This window comes from Nicotiana sylvestris, chromosome 6, assembly GCF_000393655.2.
Source record: "Nicotiana sylvestris chromosome 6, ASM39365v2, whole genome shotgun sequence".
Lineage (NCBI taxonomy): Eukaryota > Viridiplantae > Streptophyta > Magnoliopsida > Solanales > Solanaceae > Nicotiana > Nicotiana sylvestris.
In genome coordinates, this window is record NC_091062.1 from 161957635 (window position 1) to 161983209 (window position 25575).

General features: G+C 40.3%; 1 protein-coding gene across 1 annotated transcript; it reads right to left on the minus strand.

The window, feature by feature from the left end:
- Window positions 1-10552: 10552 nt before the first annotated feature.
- LOC138871586 (uncharacterized) lies at window positions 10553-11836 on the minus strand. The gene has a single exon (XM_070149471.1). It carries the CDS (start codon window positions 11834-11836, stop codon window positions 10553-10555), a length of 1284 nt encoding a protein of 427 aa, XP_070005572.1.
- Window positions 11837-25575: the final 13739 nt, after the last annotated feature.

The following is a 25575-nucleotide window of genomic DNA, read 5'->3' on the forward strand; positions in this document are numbered from 1 at the left end:
GAAGAAGAATATTACTGTTAGAAGGTAAATTAATTATAAGTCAACATAAATAACATTAGCTAGATAATTCTCTATCTTTTAATAAAATTTTATACCATTTACCATAAATATTCTGTATAGTAGTCTATATAAAATTACCATTGTATCAACGTATTGTTAATTAAAAAATGGGGCCCTAATAATTTGGGGACTAAAGCCATTGCTTTCATTGGTAAAATCAGAAGATTAATAGAGCAGGGCAGTTTGCAATCAATCACTGTTATAGGAAAATCAACAAGGCAGCTGATACTTTGGCTAACTTAACAAGTACTACAAAACTATCTTCAATACGGCTGCATCCATGCCAACTCAGGTTAAAGCCGTAGTGAAGATGGACCAAATTAATGAACATGCCTACCTTCAGAATTAAACAAAAAAAGGGAAGCTTTAGCATTCATGTATATAGTCATTTAGACTATTTTTTGGGATCACTAACAATAATCATTGAAAAGGAGTCCTCCTCAATTAACTTTTGTATCCATCTACTTTTAGTCTATAATAACATAGCTTTCCAGATAGGCTTTATTATCTGGGAAGTTCATCTTAGTAGGAATGATATCGTTCATTCCTTAATTAGGATGAAAAGGTTAGGCAAAATGTCTCCCGCTCAAATATATACTTTTTGGGTTACTAATCTACATGTAGGGGTACTGTCAAATGAGTCCGGAATCAAAATGTGATTCTTTTGGACTCAAAATACTTTTTTGAATGGAAAAAAAAAGTTATCATTCTATATAAAATGCGGTTATGAACCGCGTTTTATCTTAACGGTTGTTTGGAGCGTTAAGGTAAAACGCGGTAACAAACCGCGATTTACCTGGCAACTGATAAGACAAGTATATAAAGCGCGGTTCATTGCCGCGTTTTATATACATAAATAATAGATCCCCTTCCCTTTCCCCCACGTTTCTGCCCACTTCCCCTTTCGTTTTTTAAAAATACAGCGGTCCCCCCCTCCCCCCATTAACGTGTTGGACTTTAAGCCATTGAGATTTAAAGTAGAAGAAGTGTGAATTGGAAATGGAGGGAAATAAAATGTAGGGAAAATGAAAATTTGAAGAAGTGAACTTTTGTCTTGCACTTTGTCCCTCATTGGTGAGGGGCAATCACATTTGTGTGCTTATATATAGATTCACTTCTTAAAGCTGTTAAAAGGAGTTGAAGAGAATGAATCCTCGCGCCGTCGTCGCGCTCACTCGGCTTCGGCTTCGGCTTCGTCTTCGGATTTGGATTTGGATACTACGCCAGAACCTTGCTGAAAGTTCAGAGGGCCTCGCTGGCCGCGGTTCTGCCGCGATCGCGGTAGAACCGCGGCAGGCCGTGTATTTTCTGAAAAGGCACCTTTCCAGACACCTCTTCTGATATTTGCCTATAAATTCTGAGGCAAGGCTGCATCTTTTGAACACGAAAAAACACTCCAGAACTTCTTTCTTTCTGAATATACTGCATCCTAATTCGCAGTCTCTCTCTCTCAAATTCGTAAGTGTAATTTTACTCCGTTCTTTGAGTTCATTGGTATTCTGCAGTTTGTATTGCCACTGTTGCAGGAAGGTTTATTCCGTTTTATCCCGGGAGGATTTAATCCATTACCTTGGCAACGTGTGAGGGGTTAAAATTCCTTAAGGACGCACAAGAAAAATTGTGGACTCGGAATATTTCTGATTCTTTACTATTTTATACATTTCTTTATTCTTCTAACAGTTTTCTGATTTTTGTTTTAACACAGTTACGCTCACAAGCTTAAGGAACTTATTTTACTAACGTTTCTGTGTTGATTATTAAACTGTTTGAGACTAAAGCCTTGTTGCTTTCTACTCCTATAATTGTTTCTGTCCGGTTTAAAGTACATAAAAACTTTGCCGGAATAATAAACGTACGGATTTGAAGTATATAAAAAACTTCACCATTGTTACGTGTTCTATGTTTGGTTTGGTATTCAGTTTGAAGATATCAAAACTTCACTGATTTAACAAGTTCTGTATTGTTTTCAACTTTACAGAAATATGACGAATGAAAACCAAACTAATGGAAGTGTTGCGGGAACGGGTGCTACTGTTACGAGTGTTGCTGCCTCGTCAAGCCGTTCTACTCCTGCTCATGCTATGGCACCGACAGAAAAACCCGGAAAGTTTTCCGGTATTGACTTCAAACGCTGGCAAATGAAGATGCTCTTCTATCTTACTACGTTGAGTTTGCAACGTTTCATCAAGGAGGATCCTCCGGTCATGGCTGTGAATACTCCGGATGATGAACGACTTGTTGTAACTGAAGCATGGAAACATTCTGATTTCTTGTGCAAAAACTACATATTGAGTTGTTTGGAAGATGGCTTGTACAATGTCTATAGTGTCATGGAAACTTCAAAAGCATTATGGAATGCACTTGAGAAGAAGTACAAGACTGAGGATGCCGGACTTAAGAAGTTCGTGGATGCAAGGTTTTTGGATTTCAAGATGATTGACACTAGGTCAGTCATAACCCAAGTCCAAGAATTACAAGTCATTGTGCATGACCTCCTTGCTGAAAGTATAACCCGAGTCAATAATTTTATTAATAAGATTTATCTTATTACTAATTATGAGATTGTTATTGAAGGTATGGTCATAAATGAGGCCTTTCAAGTCGCTGCTTTCATTGAAAAGTTACCTCCGTTGTGGAAGGATTTTAAGAACTATCTTAAACACAAGCGGAAGGAAATGACACTAGAAGACTTGATTGTTCGTTTGAGGATAGAAGAAGACAACAAAAATGCTGAAAAGAAGTCACATGGAAACTCGACAATAATGGGGGCAAACGTTGTTGAGGAGGCGCCACAAAATAAGAAGAGGAAGAAGGCTTCCGGACCAAAGAATTACCCAAGCAAGAAAAAGTTCAAGGGTAATTGCCACAACTGTGGAAGATCTGGGCATAAGGCCGTGGATTGTCGTGCGCCCAAGAATGATAAGAAGAAAAAGAATCAAGCTAACATGGTTGAAGATGAAATGGAGGACTTATGTGCCATGTTGTCTGAATGCAATTTGGTAGGAAATCCAAAAGAATGGTGGATAGATTCTGGAGCCACACGCCATGTTTGTGCTAACAAGGAGTTATTTTCTTCTTATACCCCCGCAGGACCCAACGAGACAATCTTCATGGGAAATTCATCTACGGCCAAAATTGAAGGAGTTGGCAAGATTGCGTTGAAGATGACGTCGGGAAAAATAGAGACTCTAAATCAAGTCCTCCATGTTCCAGAAATTCGCAAGAATCTTGTGTCTACCTCAATTCTTGTCAAGAATGGATTCAAATGTATTTTTGTTTCTAATAGTGTTGTACTTAGTAAGAACGATGTATATGTAGGAAAAGGTTACCTAAATGAGGGCCTTTTTAAGCTAAATGTAATAGCAGTTCCTATCAATAAAGTGAATGTTTCTTCTTACTTACTTGAGTCAAACACTTTATGGCATTCGCGTTTAGGTCACGTAAACTTCAAAACATTGCGGAAGATGATAAATCTAGAAGTATTGCCAAAATTTGATTGCATTAATTCCAAATGTCAAATATGTGTGGAATCAAAGTATGCTAAGCATCCTTATAAGTCCGTTGAAAGGAATTCAAGTCCTTTAGACTTAATTCACACAGATATTTGCGACATGAAGTCAACACCATCTCGCGGTGGGAAAAAGTATTTTATTACTTTTATTGACGATAGCACGAGATACTGCTATGTTTATTTACTTAATAGTAAAGATGAGGCAATTGATGCTTTCAAGCAATACAAGAGTGAAGTTGAAACGCAACTAAACAAAAAGATCAAAATGATAAGAAGTGATAGGGGTGGCGAATATGAATCTCCTTTTGAAGAAATTTGTTTGGAAAATGGCATTATTCACCAAACAACTGCCCCTTACTCTCCACAATCTAATGGAATTGCGGAGAGGAAGAATCGAACATTGAAGGAGATGATGAATGCATTGCTAATAAGTTCTGGCTTACCACCGAACTTGTGGGGGGAAGCTATACTTACAGCTAACCGGATAATCAATCGTGTACCTCATAGTAAAACACAGTCCATTCCTTATGAAAAGTGGAAAGGAAGGAAGCCTAGCTTGAAATACTTCAAAGTGTGGGGGTGTTTAGCTAAGGTACAAGTTCCTAAACCTAAAAGGGTTAAGATAGGTCCAAAAACGGTTGATTGTGTGTTTATTGGATATGTAACCAATAGCAAGGCATATCGTTTTCTGGTTCATAAATCAGAAAATCCTGAGATTCACATTAATACGATAATAGAATCAGATAATGTTGAATTCTTTGAAACTATTTATCCGTATAAAAAGGAAAGTGAAGTGACCTGCCAAAAGTCAAAACGACCTCGGGAGGAAATAACAGATGGTATGCCTAATGAAGAAAATCCAAGAAGAAGTAAACGTCAAAGGATATCTACTTCATTCGGTCCAGATTTTCTGACTTTTCTGTTAGAAAATGAGCCTCGTACCTTCAAGGAAGCAATGTCTTCCTCAGAAGCACAATATTGGAAAGAAGCTGTCAATAGTGAAATAGAATCCATATTGAGCAACCATACTTGGGAATTGGTTAATCTTCCTCCGGGTAACAAAACGTTGGGTTCTAAATGGATTTTCAAGAAGAAAATGAAAGACGATGGTACTATTGACAAATACAAGGCAAGACTTGTTGTCAAAGGATTTAGACAACGAGAAGGTCTTGACTATTTTGACACATACTCGCCGGTAACAAGAATTACATCTATTCGGATGCTAATAGCGTTAGCCGCCTTGTATGGTCTTCAAATCCATCAAATGGATGTAAAAACAGCCTTCTTAAATGGTGATCTTGAGGAAGAAATTTACATGAACCAACCTGAAGGGTTTGTGGTTCCGGGAAAAGAAAAGAAGGTGTGTAGACTTGTTAAGTCTCTTTATGGACTAAAACAAGCACCCAAACAATGGCATGCGAAATTTGACCAAACAATGTTGTCAAATGGTTTTAAGATTAATGAATGTGATAAGTGTGTTTACATTAAGAACGTTCAAAATCATGTAGTCATTGTTTGCTTATATGTTGATGATATGCTAATAATGAGCAAAGACATTGCCGACATTCAAGCTACTAAGCGTATGCTTGCTAGTAAGTTTGATATGAAAGACTTAGGAGTTGCCGATGTAATTCTAGGAATTAAAATCCAGAGGACTCCTCAAGGTCTAGCTTTGTCTCAATCACATTACGTGAAAATGGTACTTGAAAAATTCAAACACTTGGAATTTAGAAGTGCAAGGACTCCAATTGACTTAAACCATCATCTTATGAAGAATAAAGGCGAAAGTACGTCTCAATTGGAGTATGCTCGTGTGTTGGGAAGTCTAATGTACATCATGAACTGTACACGACCCGATATAGCTTGTGCAATAAGTAAACTTAGTCGATTCACAAGTAATCCCAACAAGCATCACTGGGTGGCTATGAAACGAGTTCTGGGATATTTGGAGTATACCCAAGACTACGCTTTGCACTACAATAAATATCCTGCGGTTATTGAAGGATATATTGATGCTAATTGGATAACCAGCTCATCAGAAACAAAGTCCACAAGTGGATATGTGTTTACTGTTGGTGGAGGAGCAGTATCTTGGAAGTCTTCCAAACAGACATGTATCGCTCGCTCTACAATGGAATCAGAGTTTATAGCATTGGATAAAGCCGGTGAAGAAGCTGAATGGCTTCGGAATTTTTTAGAAGACATTCCGTTCTGGCCAAAACCTTTGGCTCCTATTTGCATACATTGCGATAGTGAGGCTGCAATAGGACGGGCAGGGAGCGTTATGTATAACGGAAAGTCTCGTCATATACGACGAAGACATAATACCGTTAGACAACTACTTTCTAGTGGAATTATCACTATTGATTATGTAAGATCAAAGGATAATGTTGCGGATCCACTTACAAAAGGCTTAACTAGAGAGGGAGTTGAGAAATCATCTAAAGGAATGGGACTATGGCCAAGGACAAGTCAACATAGCGGTAACTCTACCTAGAATTTTGGATGTTCCGAGATCTAGGTTCAAGGAGCTCAAACAAAGTTGTGATTGACCAGTTCAACATTGTCAAAACAAAATCTTTGGTCCATTCTCGTGATGAAGACAATGTTCAGTAACAAGGATAGAACTTTACATGTTCTTTAATGATTACCAAAGTTTGATGAGGTATCTATCAAATAGTGTCAATCTAAAGGATTACACGTTTAGGAATCACCTACGTAAGTGTGAAGTGTAAGCCGCTTCAAGGAGAATTCTGTAAGGCCAATTCTCTACGCACTTATGAGACCAGGCGGTGTTCATGGCTAAAACGAACACAACAATGAGAACCAAAAGACGGTTAAGGGTTGGTTGTGTGACATATGGTTGTCTAGGTATACACTAAAGTTCGACGGTTCAAAGATATCAAATCTACCGATTGACCGAGTATATCCGACATATGTTCACTACGGAAAGTTCAAAGGGAAACCTACTTATCCAGATGCAATTAATCCTTACTTGCAAAATCACATAGCTTTCATCTATGATCTTTCTTGATACAGCCATTCCCATTCATGTGGGGGATTGTTGGACTTTAAGCCATTGGGCTTTAAAGTAGAAGAAGTGTGAATTGGAAATGGAGGGAAATAAAATGGAGGGAAAATAAAAATTTGAAGAAGTGAACTTTTGTCTTGCACTTTGTCCCTCATTGGTGAGGGACAATCACATTTGTGTGCTTATATATAGATTCACTTCTTAAAGCTCTTAAAAGGAGTTGAAGAGAATGAACCCTCGCGCCGTCGTCGTCGCTCGCTCGGCTCGGCTTCGGCTTCGGCTTCGGCTTCGAATTCGGATTCGGATTCGGATTCAGATTTGGATTTGTCAAATGACTGATAAGATTATTTTTTGGACAAAATTTATTTAATTATTTAATAATTAATTAAATGCCAAATCACTGCTGAAACTACGCTAGAACCCTGCTGAAAGTTCAGAGGGCCTCGCTGGCCGCGGTTCTGCCGCGACCACGGTAGAATCGCGGCAGTCAGATTCAGAGAGCCTCTCTAGCCGCGGTTCTGCCGTGATCGCGGTAGAACCGCGGCAGGCCGCGTATTTTCTGAAAAGGCACCTTTCCAGACACCTCTTCTGATATTTGCCTATAAATTCTGAGGCAAGGCTGCATCTTCTGAGCACGAAAAAACACTCCAAAATTTCTTTCTTTCTGAATATACTACATCCTAATTCGCAGTCTCTCTCTCTCAAATTCGTAAGTGTGATTTTGCTCCGTTCTTTGAGTTCGTTGGTATTCTGCAGTTTGTATTGCCACTGTTGCAGGAAGGTTTATTCCGTTTTATCCTGGGAGGATTTAATCCATTACCTTGGCAACGTGTGAGGGGATTAAAATTCCTAAAGGACGCACAAGAAAAATTGTGGACTCGGAATATTTCTGATTCTTTACTATTTTATACATTTCTTTATTCTTCTAACAGTTTTCTGATTTTTGTTTTAACACAGTTACACTTACATAACGTCCCAAAAAGCTTGTGTGGACCCCACTAGTCCCGTAATAAGTAGATATTGTTGGTCCTACATCCTAGCCAAGCCTTCTATTGTTGTGGGTTGCTTGTTTCGGAGTCAAATTTTCAAATCTTCAACTTTCCGAAAAAACATAAATCGAGGTATTCCGATTTAATTTATGTCCCAACTCTTATAAATAATGTATATTAGTTGTTTTGAATGTGTTGTATGTTGTTTTGTGTTTTTTTTTTTGCGATTAAATTGATATGTTATTTTTTATCTGGACTAAGATATTAATGTTGTAAAAAAATATGTAAAAATATGAAATCGTTATTATTTGTTAATAAAAATGTTAATAATTACTATTACTATTTTATATGTATTTTTATGATTACAATGTATTTGTTGTATTTTATCTGGTTTAAATTATTTGTTTGCTTAAAGACTAGTAATATAGTGCCTTTTAGGGCAGTAAAATGTAGTGCATTTTAGCATAGTAAAATATAGTGCCTTTTAGCGTAGTATAATATAGTGCATTTTAGCATAGTAAAATGTAGTGACTTTTAGCGTAGTTTCCCTGTAGTTTAAGTATCTCTTATACTCAAAAATACGTCAAAATAACTGATAAATCAAACACAAACTTTGTTCAATTATAATCAACATATATTTTGTGCTACTGGGCCGCAAATATCGAGCCTGGAACCCATATATGAATATTTAATAATTAAATATTATATAATTAAAAAATTAATTATTTAATTTACAAACAAATATATAAAATTATAAAACTAACATGTAAAATAATAAAACTAACACATAGATGAATTCAAGATAAATTAGTGCTACTGGGCTCCAAATATCGAGCATGGAACTCATATATAAATATTATATAATTATAAAAATTAATTATTTAATTTACAAACAAACATATAAAATAATAAAACTAAAACATAGAATATTTCAGGATAAATTGGTGCTAGTGGGCTCCAAATATTGAGCTTGAAACCCATATGTGAATATTTAATTATAAAAATCAATTATTTAATTTACAAACTAACGTATAAAATTATAATATAACTAACCCATAGAAGAATTTAGGATATCTTGATGCTACTGGGCCTCAAATATCGAGCCTGGAACCCTTATGTGAATACATCATAATTAAATATTGTATAATTATAAAAATTAATTATTTAATTTACAAAAAAACATATAAAATTATAAAACTAACATGTAATTAATGTTGTTTAATTTACAGTAGACGATATGGAGGTGCCGCCTATTCACCCGGACCTTCCAGCGATGTGGTACTCTCGTTAAAGGGCGATCATAGATCCATCCACATATGGGAAGGTGAGTTACTAACCCAGACTCTCCGTGCCAGGAAAGTGGACGACATGTGAGACTTTCTGCACGATAGAGTTCTCCATGAACGTGTAGTCGCGTGCCTGCGAGACACGGGTTTCTACAGGATGATTGACATCAGGCGACTATAGCTCGATTGGTCTTTGGTCACGGCCCTGATAGAGAGGTGGCGACCGGATACGCACACATTCTACCTCCCCATTGGTGAGGCCACCATCACACTGCAGGACGTGGAGTTTTTATATGGGCTGCCCATTACTCTGCCCCCTGGCATGAGAGAGATGACATGTGTGCAGTACTTGGACATGCTGCAGCGGCTCACTGCTTTCCGGCCAGAGGATGAGAATGTATTGCATGGGACCAGTCGTTTTTCATTGACAACTATTCGACTGTGATTGGAGGCATTGCATCCTCATATCGATGGCGATGCACCGGATTATCATGTTGACCAGTATATGAGGTTGCTGCTACTCCTGTTGTTTGGAGGGGTCTTGTTCTCGAACACTTCGGGGAACCTAGTCAGCTTGAGATTTCTTCATCATCTTGAGTGGCTAGATGATTTACCTAGTACAGTTGGGGCTCTACTGTTCTCGCCTACTTGTACATGCATATGTGTCGGGTGAGCATGGGTACCCAGCGTGAGGTTGCTAGATTCTTGTCGCTACTACAAGTGACAACATATTCGAATACTCTATTCATTTTAACATACCTAGTAAAAATATATTTTAAATTTTACGTCAACTTTTTATGTTAGGTTTGGGCCTGGGAGCGCATTCTGCAGTTACAGCCACCTCTACCACCATTAGATCCGGATGTACCACCGGAGTTGCTCCCTCTATCTAGGAGGTGGGTACTCCGACCATTATATATTTAACCGCGTTATATATATTCATACAAAACGTAGCATTTAACCGCGCTATGCTTGGCGTATTAAAGATTCTTTCTGATACAAAACAACTTTTTCGCAGTCGGGCAGCTTTTTAGATCGACAAGACAACACACAAAATGTAGTATTTAACCGCGCTATATATATTCTATTATTTATCAAAAATATTCCTCCTATGACAATGTAGTTTTCTAATAATTTTAGAGTGAAACTCGAAAGTGAACGTAAAAATTTTCCATTTTTTAATCCAATACTATTTTTGATTACATGAACGGGAGGGAGAAATTCATTAATTTACTTAACTGAAAAAATATTAAATATCAATAAGATGTAACAAGGTTGTGGAAACATAATTTTATTTGATACATCTTGCAACATAAACAAGTACATACACTTATTACAAACAACATAACTAAAAAATAAAACACTACGTGTATCCTTGATAGTTGGGCACATTAGATGAACTTGCACCACGAGTTGGATTACCACTAACACTCAAATTAGCTGAAGGACATTTACGACGGTCGTATCCTGTTTGCGAGCATATGCCACATTTATGCGCATAAATGGTATCCCCAACATCCATTTGGTTCCGTATACGCGTTCTCTTTTGCACTTGTAGCTTGCACAAATAGTCCTTGTTACACAACATTTTAAATGGTTCCAGTGGCCAATAATGCTCAGCATCCACTGGCTACAACTGCCCACTATATGTGTTTAAGTATGCAGCAACACTGTATTACCTATCAACATAGTTGGTTGCCCCTAAACCTGTTTGTTGAAAGCACTTCATGGCATGTGAGCACGGCATGTGGTACATGGTCCATTTCCCACATGAACACAACCTGCTGGCTTCATTTACGATGTGTATATTATTCCCCCGGTGTTGATGGATAGCAGTGCGAACTTCAAAAACACCTCGGCTGTGATCATACTGTAAATATGAATGCCAATGTGCTCGCCTCCTGTATTTCTCAAATCTTTTCATCGGTATTGGCATAAATTCAACACCCCTCTCCATCAGTTCCGATGCACCTTTATGTCTTTCAACAAACCTCTCCGCCATCTGTTTGAATGTCATCCGGACCATGGCAATGACAGGAAATCCACGTGCAGACTTCAATAACCTGTTGAAAGACTCCGACACATTTGTAGTTATGGTTCCCCATTGTCTGCCACCATCAGCATGCAATGTCCACTTGTGAAGCTCATGTCGCATCAACCAATTATAGGCTCTTTTGTCTAACTGCCGGATCGATTCCATGCGCCACCTGAATTTGCACTGTTGGTGATCGGTTGCAGCCATCCACATCAAATCATGCAAGTCTTTGTTAAGATATTTCTTCTGAAAATTGGCCTTCAGGTGCCTCACACAGTAACAGTGGTATGCATAGGGTTCCTGCCAGTCAGGAAAATCCTCTACAGAACTTAATATACCACCATGCCAATCAGATATTAGACAAATATCTGAACGTTGTTTGACAATGTGCTGCTTCAAGTGGTTCAAAAATAACGCCCACATCTCTTGGCTTTCATTGGCACAGATGGCAAAAGCTAATGGAAATATTTGTCCATTGACATCTACTGCAACATCGATCAACAACTTAATATCATATTTTCCATAGACAAGAGTACCGTCTATGGAAATTACTGGACGACAATTCACGAAACCATCAATTGTTCGTTTAAATGCCCAGAACACGTATCTGAATATATATTCTGGTATTGTTGCACTCTGCTCAAGCTTCCATTCAACAACAGTCCCAGGGTTAAAGTGTTTCAGTGCGGCCATGTACCTGGGTAGAGATGCAATTGACTTATCCCAGTCACCATAAATAATTTTAAATGCACGTTTGCTCCCGAGATATGCCTTTGTTTTGGTAATAGTACACCCATATTCCCAGTGGATGGATGTAATACACTCTTTGATCTTGTGCCTAATGGACACTTCCAAGTGTGGAATCAGTTGAAGAGAAATCAAGTCAACATCCAAGTTGAAGTGATTCCCATTGAATGTGTCCATTTCACAATTATGGGTGCTAATATATTTTCCCACATTCCACAACCCTGTTTCCTTATTGCTCGCACGCAGCATCCAGTGACAACCCGTAAACCATCTATGGCAAACAACCTTGTATACCTCCGGACTTGACTCCCATACTATCATCTCATGATACTCTCTTATGTTATTTTTCAAGCCCTATAGGTGATCTTTATTGGGAAAAAACATGCCCTTTGCCAGCACCGTTGGTCTAGACTCATCCTACATTACTGACCGAATTTCGTCAAGATCCATTGTGAGGGCATCCACATCCGGCATACTTGGCAAATTATCAAGGTAGAAAATATGCCTTGAATGAAACGGCACGTGGGACTCATACACTCTTGGTCTAACGGGAGGTGGAGCACGCTCCCTCGTCAGCTCAGGTTCGATATTCACTTCCTCATCATCATCACCCTCATCAGGGAAGGGTGTGTCATCTCCAGACTCTTTGGTATTGTTGTAATAATCACTATTATCTTCCTAACTCTGTGCATCTGCCAAATCCCGAGTAAATACGTCGTCTATGGGCAACTAAGTGAGGTCAGGACCATCAAGTTGCTCGTTTTTACTGTACAAACAACAAAATAATAAGCTACTCAAATTGATAAATACTTTACATATAGCTATATCACTTTACTTACTGTCATGACCCTAAACCCAGACCCGGTCGTGATGGCGCCTCTCGTGAAGACAAGGCCAGCCGACACAAATCTCTAATAAAATTAACAAATAACAATTCATAATTTAGTCATTAATAATGATAAATCCCATAATAGAGTGAAATATATCAACTGCGGAAAACCAAACACAGCCCGACATCGGGTTGTCACCAGTCATGAGCATCTAACATAGTCTAAGAGTATGAAAGAGTTTATACAATCTATTACATAACTAGGATAACGGAAATAAAATAGGAGGGCGAAACACTGAGTTGCGAACGCCGGGCAGCTACCTAGTGGATTCCGAATAGCCTGTTGAGCAATCAACCCTCACTGGTGGGACCTGAAGCTCCTGAATCTGCACACAGGGTGCAGGGAGTAAAGTGAATACTCCAACTCAGTGAGTAATAACAATAAATGAAGACTGAGCGATAAGAAATCATGTAAAAACACAACAATATGCTATAAAGAAGTAGAGTAAAACCAAATAAATGCAATAAAAACGGTGAAATCTTATAAAACACCTTGGTTTAGAATAAGCTTCTTTAAAACACCGTTTCAATAGTTAAACAAGTAAATGAAAAGCAACTAGAAAAGAAAAACACATAAAATCCGCCCCTCGGGCACAATGTCAACAAAATCAGCCCCTCGGGCAATAACATGGAACAACACCAGCCCCTCGGGCTATATCTCATATCACAATGAGTACCCACGCTCACTGGGGGTGTACAGATTCTGGGAGGGGCCCCTTACGGCCAAAGCGCAATATTAAGCCATCTCGTGGCATAATCAAATAGGCTCTCGGCCTCATATCAAGCCACCTTGTGGCATACAACTCAGGCCCTCGGCCTCATAATCATAATCAGTACAACACTGCTACGGCGTGCAGCCCGATCCCATAATAATCCTCACAACACAGGCCCTCGGCCCAACTCAGTCAAAAATCTCTAAAAGCCACTCGGGCACAATAAAATATAATACTCAGCCCAAAAGATCATTTAAAGTGTTAAAACAAAGTAAACATGGCTGAGTTATGAAAACAGTATAATTTAGCATGACTAAGTACATATATAGAAATCAAAACAGTGAGGAAATAGTAGTAAAAATCCCCTAAGGGTTCAAATAGTTGGCATGCGACCCAAATATGGCATTCAGCCCAAAACATGATGATAGCAAATAGTTTTCAATCAAATACGTGATAAAACAGTCATTCGGGATGGACTAAGTAACAATCCCCAACGGTGCACGACCACACGCTCGTCATCTAGCATGTGCGTCACCTCAATATAGCACAACGATGTGAAATCCGGGGTTTGATACTCTCAGGACAACATTTACAATCATTACTCACCTCTATCCGGTCCAAACTCTGGCCCGTGATGCCCTTGCCTCTCGAATAGGCCTCCGGATGCTCCAAATCTAACCAAAATCAATGCAAAACCATCAAAATATGCTAAGAGAACAAAGCCCACTCGAAAGAAATCAAATTACAACACAAATCCCGAAATTGGCCAAACCCGCCCCCAGGACTACGTCTCGGATCCCGATAAAAATTACATCAATAGACTCCTTATCACTCCCAAAGTTCATTCATATCAAAATCACCAAAATCCAACCACAAATGACCCCTCAAATCCCTAATTTTAGGTCTCCAATTACAAGCCCTAATTCTTCAATATTAGGCTTAAATTCCATGATTAATTAGGTAGAAATCACATTAGGATCGAGTATTAAGTCCATAAATCTTACCTACAAGTGTTTCCCTTTGATTCCCTCTTCAATTCTTCTCAAAAGCTCCAAAATTGCTCAAAAATAGTGAAAGTTAAACCCAAAATCGCGGACAATGGCTATTTAAACATTCTGCCCAGGCATTCAAATCCTTCTTCGCGAATGCGGTCAAAGCCTCGCATTCGCGAAGCACAACCTGACGTTGACCACAAATTTCTCTAACGCGAACGCGACCACCCCCTCGCTAACGCGATGACTCCACAGCTCAAACCATCGCGAACGCGCCTGCTACCTCGCGAACGCGATGCTCAAAGACCCCAGCCCTTCGCGAACGCAGGACCTTCTTCGCGAATGCAAAGGCCAAATCTTCACCCTCACATTCTAGCCCTTTGCGAATGGGAGGGTCCACTCGCGAACGCGAAGCACTGCTGTCTGCAACACTACAACAGATTTTTCTGCAACTTTTCACAACTTGAAATGGTCCGTTTAACCACCCAAAACTCACCTGAGGCCCCTAGTACCTCAACCAAACAAGCCAACATATCCCATAACATCATTCAAACTTGCTCCAACCTTCGGAATGCTCAAAACAACATCAAAACACCAAATTTGCATCGGATTCAAGCCTAAGAATTCCAAAATTTTTAAAATTCTGCTTTCGATCAAAAAGTCTATCAAACCACGTCTGAATGACCTAAAATTTTGCACACACATCCCAAATGACACAACGGACCTACTGCAACTCCCGGAATTCCATTCCGACCCCTATATCAAAATCTCACCTATCAACTGGAAAACGCCAAAATTTCAATTTCGCCAATTCAAGCCTAAATCTACTCCAGACCTCCAAAACACGTTCCGATCACGCTCATAAGTCCCAAATCACCTCCCGAAGCTATCCGAGCCATCTGAACTCACATCCGAGCCCTTTAATACATAAGTCAACATCCGGTTGACTTTTTCAACTTAAGCTTTCTCAAAAGAGACTAAGTGTCTCAGACGTTACCAAAACCTTTCTAAACCCGAGCCAACCAACCCGATAATGCATAATACCGATAAACAAAGCAATAAGAAGCAGAAATGGGGGAAACAGAGTGGTAACTCATGAGACGGCTGGCCGAGTCGTCACATCCTGCCCCTCTTAAACAAACGTTCGTCCTCGAACGAGTCAAGAAACATACCTGAAGCCTCAAACAGGTGAGGATATCTACTCTGCATCTCTCGCTCAGTCTCCCAGGTAGCCTCCTCCACGAGCCGACCTCTCCACTTCACTTTCACTGAAGCTATATCCTTTGACCTTAACTTTCGAACCTGACGCTCCAAAATAGCTACTGGCTCCACATCATAAGTCAAATCATCATCTAACTGAACCGTGCTGAAATACAGAACATGAAACAGATCCCTAATGTACTTCCGGAGCATAGAAACATGAAATGCCGGATGCACACTCGACAAGCTGGGTGGAAAAACAAGCTCATAAGCCACCCCCCAATCCTTTGAAGCACCTCAAAAGGCCCAATGAACTGAGGACTCAATTTACCCTTCTTCCCAAATCTCATAACACCCTTCATGGGTGAAACCTTCAACAGAACCTTTTCATCAACCATGTAGGACACATCCTGAACCTTCCTGTCAGCATAACTCTTTTGTCTCGACTGCGCTGTACGAAGCCTCTCTTGAATTACCTTCACCTTTTCTAAAGCATCCTGCACCAAGTCTGTCCCCAATAGCCTAGCCTCACCCGGCTCAAACCAACCGATTGGAGATCTACACCGCCTCCCATACAAAGCCTCATATGGAACCATCTGATACTCGACTGGTAGCTGTTGTTATAGCAAACTCTACGAGCGGTAGAAACTGATCCCATGACCCTTCGAAATCAATGACACAAGCACGCAACATGTCCTCCAATATCTGAATAGTGCGCTCGGACTGCCCTTCCGTATGAGGGTGAAAAGTTGTGCTCAACTCCACCTGAGTACCCAACTCTCACTGCACAAACCTCCAAAACTACAAAGTAAACTGAGTGCCCCAATTTGAATTGATGGACACTGGGACACCATGCAAATAAACAATCTCACAGATATAGATCTCTGCCAACCGCTCTAAAGAATAAGTAGTACACACAAGAACAAAGTGCGGGGACTTGGTTAGCCGATCCATAATCACCCAAATAGCATCGAACTTCTTCAAAGTCCGTGGGAGCCCAACTACAAAGTCCATGGTGATCTGCTCCCACTTCCACTCTGGAATATCCATCCGCTGAAGCAAGCCACCCGGTCTCTGATGCTCATATTTCACCTGCTGACAATTGAGACACCGAGCTACAAATCCCACAATGTCCTTCTTCATTCTCCTCCACCAATAATGCTGTCTCAGACCCAGATACATCTTCATGTCACCCAGATGAATGGACTACCGCGAGCTATGGGCGTCCTCCAGTATCAACTCCCGAAGCCCATCTATATTGGGCACACATATCTAGCCCTGCATCCTCAACACCCCATCATTGCCAGTAGTCACATCTCTGGCATCATCGTGCTGAACTCCGTCCTTAAGGACAAGTAAATGAGGATCATCATACTGGCGCTCTCTGATGCGATCATATAAGGAAGACCGAGAAATCAGACAAGCCAAAACCCGACTGGGCTTTGAAATATCTAACCTCACGAGCCGATTGGCCAAGGCCTGAACATCAACTACAAGAGGTCTCTCCCCAACTGGAATGTATGCCAAACTCCCCATACTCACCGCCTTTCTACTCAAGGCATCGACCACCACATTGGCCTTTCCCGGATTATATAATATAGTAATATCATAAACCTTCAGCAACTCCAACCATCTACACTGCCTCAAATTGAGATCCTTCTGCTTGAACAAGTGGTGGAGGCTACGATGATCACTAAACACCTCACAAGACACACCATACAAGTAATGCCTTGAAATCTTCAACGCATGAACAATGGCAGCCAACTCAAAATCATGAACAAGGTAGTTCTTCTCATCGGGCTTCAACTGGCGAGAAGCATAGGCAATAACTCTACCCTCCTACATAACACACACTCAATATCAACTCTCAAAACATTACAATACACAGTATATGAACCTGAAGCTGATGGCAAAACTAACACCGGAGTTGTGGTCAAGGCAGTTTGAAAGCTCTCCTCACACTCATCCGACCACCTGAATAGAGGACCCTTTTGAGTCAACTTGGTCAAGGGCGATGCGATAGATGAGAATTCCTGAACAAATCAGCGGTAATAACCCGCCAAACCAAGAAAGCTGCGAATCTCTGTGGCTGAGGACGGTCTGGGCTAACTCTGAATTGCCTCTATCTTCTTCGGATCAACCTGAATACCCTATCTGGACACCTGGAGCCAAAACTCACACTTGGAGAACTTTGCATAAAACTTCTCTTCCCTCAATCTCTGCAACACAACTCTCAAATGCTCCGCGTTCTCCTCCTGACTACGTGAATATACCAGAATATCTTCAATGAAAACTATGACAAAAGAGTCGAGATAAGGCTGGAACACGTTGTTCATCAAATGCATGAATGCTATTGGGGAATTGGTCGGCCCAAAAGACATCACCAAGAACTCACAATGACCATATCGGGTCCTGAAAGCTATCTTAAGAATATCCGAGTCCCTGATCTTCAACTGGTGATAACCTGAACGGAGATTAATCTTGGATAAGACTCTTGCTCCCTGAAGTTGGTCAAACAAATCATCGATACGAGGCAAAGGATACTTGTTCTTGATTGTTACTTTGTTCAACTGCCTATAATCAATGCACATCATCATAGAACCATCCTTTTTCTTCACAAATAGAATAGGTGCACCCCAAGGCGACACACTAGGCCGAATGAACCCCTTATCAAGGAGTTCCTGAAGCTGCTCCTTTAACTCCTTCAACTCCGCTGGTGCCATATGATACGGCAGAATAGAAATGGGCTGAGTGACCGACACCATATCAATACCAAAATCAATATCCCTGTCCGGTGGCATGCCCGACAGGTTTGCAACACATTGGGAAAATCCCTCACAACTGGAACAGAATCAATACTAGGAGTCTCTACACCGACATTCCTCACAAAGGATATATATGAAACATAACCCTTCCCAACCATACGCTGGGCCTTCAAGAATGAAATTACCCTACTAGGAACATAATTAGCCGAACCTCACCACTCAATTCGTGGCACACCCGGCATAGCCAATGTCACTTTCTTAGCATGACAGTCCAAAATAGCACAATACGGAGATAGCCAATCCATGCCCAAATAATGTCAAAGTCTACCATACATAACAACAAAAGATCCACTCGGGTCTGCAGACCCCCAATAGTCACCACACATGACGGATACACACGGTTTACAACAAACAGTATCACCCACCAAAGTAGATACATGAACATGTGAAACAAGAGACTCACGAGGCATATATAAGTAACGAACAAAGTATGATGACACATAAGAATAAGTGGATCCGGGATCAAATAATATAGAGGCATCTCTGTGGCAGACTGAGACAATACCTGTAATAACATCATCGGGTCTAGCTGGAAGTGCATAGAAATGGGCCTGACTGCCACCTGATCAACCTCCCTCTTTAGGGCGACACCTACCTGACTGATCTCGACCCCTAGCTGGGTGGGTGGGTGGTGGTGAAGTAACCGGCGCTAAAGCCGATGGCTGACTCCTCTGCTGAGATGAACCTACAAGACGACGAGGACACTGCCTCCACATATGACCCATCTCTCCACACTCATAGCAACTCCCGGGTGCTAGAGATAGGGACTAAAGGGAACCCCTAGCACCGGAATGACTAGCAGATGCACCTGGCATAGAAGAGCCCTGAACTGATGGAGCACGGGACAAACTCTAAGCTGGAAAGGCACTAAGTGATGACTGGCCCTGATGAGAACTGTGAGAACCATGACCCGATAACACCCAATGATAACCTGGGCGAGCTGGCTGAGCATGCCTGAATGGAAGGCCTCTACCGTGCTAAAACTGACCTCTCGAAGGAGCACCACCATAACTACCAGATCCCTGAGGCCTATTGGCCTCCCTCTCATCTCGCCCTGGCAACGAACTAACTCAATCTCATGAGCAATGTCTACAACCACCTCAAAAGTAGCACCAAACACCCTCTCCCTGGTCATAAGAATATGAAGCTGATATGTGAGGCCATCAACAAATCTCCTAATCCTCTCTCTATCTGTCGAAACCAACCAAATAGCATGACGACCTAACTTTAAGAACCTCATTTCATACTGCGTCATCGTCATCTCTCCCTGACGCAACCACTCGAACTGCCTACACAGCTCCTCTTTGTGAGACTGTGGCATATACTTCTCCAAAAAAAGAACGGAGAACTGTTGCCAGGTAGGGGATGCTGCATCAACAGGCCTACGCCTCTCATAATCCTCCCACTAAGTGAAGGCGGCTCCAAAAACTGAAAAGTACTGAAAGTGACCCCGCTGGTCTCTAGAATACCCGCTGTGTAAAGAATCCTCTAACACTTGTCCAAGAAACCCTGGGCATCCTCGCCCTCTGTACCACTGAAACTCGGAGGCTGAAGTTTACCAAACTTCTCCAACCTGCGCTGCTCGTCCTCTGATATGGCAGAAGCTACATAGTCCTAATTAGCTGCAACCGACTGGGATGGATGTGCCCCCGGTGTCTAAAGTCCCTACACGACCTTCTCAGGTGTGCGAGCGGCGGGAGTTTGAGTGCCTTCTCCGGCCTGAGAAGTAGCTGCGGCTATAGTAACTGAGACCACCTGAGCTAGGCCAGTGCATACTGATAGAATCTAAGCCAAGGCCTCCTAAAGACCTGGAATCACAATGGGCACAGCTGGTGCCTGAGCTGATGCTGCTGGAGCATCCACAACTGGGACTTGATCCTGAACTGGGGCGGCTAGTAGATCTACAAGTGCTGCCCTATCTATTGTGCGGGCCACACCCCTACCCCTACCGCGACTACGACCGCGTCCTCGGCCTCTAGTGGCCACAACTGGTGGTACTGGTGGTCTTCCATCCTAACCGGTAGCGCGTGTCCTCACCATCTGTGAGAGAATAAAATTGTAGAAGTTTAGTACTCAGATCAACAGATTCTCACGACAAGAGTTTCAAGAATATGAAGTTTTTCCTAAAGGTTCTGCAACCTCTCGAGGATAAATACAGATGTCTTCGTACCGATCCACGAGACTCTACTAAACCTGCTATGACTCGTGAGACCTATGTAACCTAGGCTCTGATACCAACTTATCACGACCCTAAACCCAGATCCGGTCGTGATGGCACCTCTCATGAAGACAAGGCCAACCGACACAACCCTCGATAAAATTAACAAATAACAGTTCATAATTTAGTCATTAATAATGATAAATCTTATAATAGAGTGAAATATATCAACTGCGGAAAACCAAACATAGCCCGACATCGGGGTGTTACCAATCATAAGCATCTAACATAGTCTAAGAGTATGAAAGACTATACAATATGTTACATAACTAGGACAAGGGAAATAAAATAGGAGGGAGAAAGACTAGACTGCGAACGTCGAGCAGCTACCTAGTGGACTCTGAATAGCCTGCTGAGCAATCAACCCTCACTGGCGGGACCTGAAGCTCCTGAATCTGCACGCAGGATACAGGGAGTAAAGTGAGTACTCCAACTCAGTGAGTAATAACAATAAATGAAGACTGAGCAATAAGAAATCTCATAAAAATACAACAACATGCTATAAAGAAGCAGAGTAAAACCAAATAAACGCAATAAAATGGTGAAATCTTATAAAACACCTTGGTTCAGAATAAGCTTATTTAAAACACCGTTTCGATAGTTAAATAAGTAAATAAAAAGCAGCTAGAAAAGATAAACACATAAAATCCGGCCCTCAGGCACAATGTCAACAGAATCAGTCCCTCGGGCAATGACATGGAATAACACCAGCCCTTCGGGCTATATCTCATATCATAATGGGTACCCGCGCTCACTGGGGGTGTACAGACTCCGGGAAGGGACCCTTACAGCCAAAGCGCAATATCAAGACATCTCGTGGCATAATCAAATAGGCTCTCGACCTCATATCAGGCCACATTGCGGCATACAACTCGGGCCCTCGACCTCATAATCATAATTAGTACAACACTGCTGTGGCATGCAGCTCGATCCCATAATAATCCTTACAACACAGGCCCTCACCCCTACTCAGTCAAAAATCTCTAAAAGCCACTCGGGCACAATAAAATATAATGCTCAGCCCAAAAGATCATTTAAAGTGTTAAAACAAATTAAACATGGCTGAGTTATGAAAACAGTATTATCACACTTCCTTTTTACTACACCCCGAAAGGGTATAAGGGAGTTTTTTCGAATTTAAGTGACAATCGAAACGAGATTATTATTTAAGATCAGAGTCGCGACTTAGAATAATTTATGGTATCCTAAGTCACCAGTTTAAAATCCCAAATCGAGGAAGATTGACTCTGTTTTACAGTCCGCGAACACAAAAATCCAGGTAAGGAATTTTGTTAACCCGGGAGAAGGTGTTAGGCATTCCCGGGTTCCGTGGTTTTAGCACAGTTGCTTTGATCATACTTGGCTTGATTAAATTATTTTAATTACTCATTTTAAAACCTATGTGTATTTGCCTCTTTTAATTAATAAATTATCTTAAACGAGTCACGCGCACATGTACCCATTTGTTTGGCGCGTCAAAAATCATGTCACGCGAACGTGTCCATAATTAATAATGCTTTACTATTATTAAGAAAATTTGGCTGAAGTTGCGCGAACACATACTCCGGTTTTGTTTTTAGAAATCGCAATCATGTCACGCGAACGTGTCCACAACTGCGATAGTATATTAAACATGCCTAAAGCAATCTACGAACATTTGTCATTTTTATATCTAGGTTATGGAATTAATATGAGGGTCATGTATGATTAAATGGTGGATCACACACCTCGGACTATATGAACTAAACTTAATTTAGCGGCCTATTAAAATAATTCTATTATTAAGAAAAGTTTGATCGAAGTTGCGCGAACGCATACTCCGAATTGGTTTTCTAGAATTGTAACCATGTCACGCAAACGTGTACACAATCACAATTGTATTTTAAACGCGCGCCTAAAGGATTTTCTACGGATATTCATTTTGAAAAGTTAATAATAATATTATGAGGGCCATGGGTGATATAATTAAAATGGCACACCTCGATTAAAAGAAAACATGTACTAAACTAAAAGCGAATTAAGGAGGCCCAGGCTTAATCTAATTAAAGTCGAAGTTAAAACTACTAATTTAAAGCAAAGCACTGAATAGATGACATTGTCGCTAAACTATTTAAACACACAAGAAAGGTCTTGGGCTAGCGGAAGGCCCAATGCTATTGAACGCTTTATTCTGAAAATGGAAGGCAAGCGAGGGCTGGGCTTCGGAGCCAAACCTAGCGATGGGCCAAGAGTGTATGACCACCACAAAATTCAAAAAGGGTTTGATACTAAACCCATGATCAGATTTCAAAGTTAGGAAGAAAACTTCCACTATGCAAGTCGACAATTTGACAAATGGATAGGGCCTTAACTGAAGTTATACTTTCGACCAAAATATTGCTCTTAACAAAATCTAGAGAGATAAAACTGGATGATAAAATGCTGATGTTTTAAAAGGAAAATGCTAACCAAAGGATCAGAAAAAATATGAGCAAACCAACATGGTTCTAACAAATTCGGGATACATTGCACAGCCTGTTCCAACAATGATAAGAAAAGATTTCCTATATACATCCCATGCTTGAAACAAATTAACAAAGACAAACATCTTCGTTCCGGAGTTCATGACAGAAAACATGGATCAAAACCTTAGAGTCCAGAACATGATTATGAATAACCAAACCAATTAAACTACACTATAGCACCTTGGGAGATACCTAAGCATGAATAAAATGTCAACCTATTTATAGGGTTAAAACAAAGTGAACATATACACCACCAGAAAATTGGAAACAAATTTGGATAGATGTGAACTCAAGCAATCTTCATTCAACGGGACACAAAATTTGCATCACTCCAGTCAAAAGTAGTACCGATTACAGCACAAGCAACAAAGAAAACAAGCCCGAAGTTAGGATGAAATAACAGCAATAGATTAGCAGCAAAGGAAAACCCATTAACAACCACACAACAACTTCTAAGTCAAGCCATGTTTCAGCATTTGCAAAACAAACCCAGGAATTCTAAAGGAGAGACTTTTATCAAAATAGCTCTAATTAAAAGGAAATAGAAGAGTTCAGGGAATAATATAACTGGATTTCAGAGAGGTTTCTAGGATCTTTTTTTCGTCCCTCAAGAGTGATGAGAAGACCCTTATTTATACAACAGAAATCTATTGTGTCCCCTCCCAGTCAAGGAATAATTACCCTCCAAACAACCCCCCCCCCCAAAAGCATTTTTTTAACAGCAATTTGGACAGCTGGCCATTTCTAATTAGCTTCAGCAACTTGTACTGGCAAAATAGGGCCAGTTGTCTATACTGCAGAACCTTCTAAATACCCTATCTGAAACCCTCATTTCTATCTCCCAAATTACCCCCCTAAGTTACTGTTTCGACCCCTTTTACCCCTCACAAATTTCAATTGATGCCAACATGCTTTAAACAAGTATCTCTAAACGAAAAACAAACTGCTTTAAAACTAATTAGGCAATTAGGCATACTACAAATGATTCGAACAACAAAATAGCTAAATACTGTAATAATAAAACTATTTGAAAAACTAAACTAAGCATGCATGATTAACCTAGTATTATGACCTAAAAACTAATTGGTTAATTAATCAAAAGAAAAATAGAAGAAGACGAAGAGAAAAAAAAACAAAAGGAAGAAGAACAGAAACGGACACAAAAAGAGAGGGAAGGAATATACACTGATTTTGGGCGGAGACATTTGAACCAACAAAGCGAATCAACGATCGATGACGCTCGATGAAGCTTGGCCGGTTATTTTGGTCTTCCATGGAATCTGATGGGCTTTGAAACGAATCAAAATTGATCCTAATAGATTATTCTGAGGGAGAACAATCGATTGGCATGAGTTTCGATTCATTGACAACCAGAAATCCGCTTAAACTCTGAAAAGGGAACAAGACTAGGGTTTTCGAATTTTTGGCGTCAGATTTGGGATTTGGAGAAACGGGTGGGGATTTTGGGGAAATTTGTGTTGGATTAATATTCAAGGGAGTGTGGGGATTGTGGAGTAGGAATTTGGGGTTGTTTGGTGGTGTTAGGGTGGCAGCCATGGTTGATGGGGATCCTAAGGCGGCTAGGTTAAGATGCAGAGTGAAGGAGACGAAATAGGATAGGGGGTTTTGAAGGGTTTAGGGGGTGGGTTTGGACATATATATGGGGATGGGCAGGTTAGTTCCCAGCCGTTTGATCAATGGAGATCAACGGCTGGGATTTTAAGGAGTGAGCGACGTCGTTTTATGCTAATTGTGGTTGTACCGGGTATTTAGGGTATTGGGCTGGATTTTGGGGCGGGTTCGGGGTGAATGAGATCTGGGCTTCAGTAATCTGTTGGCCTAATTGGATTTAAAAGACTTTTTCACTTTCCCCTTTTTCCTTTTCTTTTTTTTGTTTTTCTTTTCTTTCTTTAATTAATAAAATCCTAAAATTAACTCTTAAATTAATCTATTCTGTAAAATTAAACTAATTGCCTAGTCAAAATAATTATAAAATTACATAGTCTTAAATTAAAAGGAAAAATCAATAGACTAAAATTGAAAGGTGTAAAATGAGCTATTTTTTGTGATTTTCATTTTTAATAAAAGAAATAACTACTAATTAATTTCAAAAAAATGTAAAATCAAACCTAAATGCAATGTATGGTATTTTTGGTATTTTATTTGATTTTTAATGGAAAATAAATATGCACAAAAATACAAATAATTAATAAAATTTTGCAAAAAATCCTATAAAATTGAAAAAATTGGAAAAAAATTATTTTCTTATATTTTATGGGAATAATTCATATAGGGCAAAAATCACGTGCTCACAGCTGCCCCTCTTTGCTCGGAAACACGAGGAGTTTTCGTGCAAAGATAAACTGAGCGGATACGAGCGATTTTTGCCCGTTTGAATACTCCGTGGGAAGCAATTTTTGAAAGATTTGACCGCACCTTGCTTCCAAGGTTGCCTGTATATCCTTGTTTATAAAGGGATCAGGTCAGTGTAGTTCGGGAAGTTTTGGTAGCTGGGACTACCAGGAAGCTGTGATTTTACTGTTGCTGCTGTTGCTACTGCTTGTTGAACTCCTTA

Coding starts and splice junctions, on each gene's coding strand:
- LOC138871586 (XM_070149471.1), bottom strand. CDS start 11,836: ATGGACACATTCAATGGGAATCACTTCAACTTGGATGTTGACTTGATT.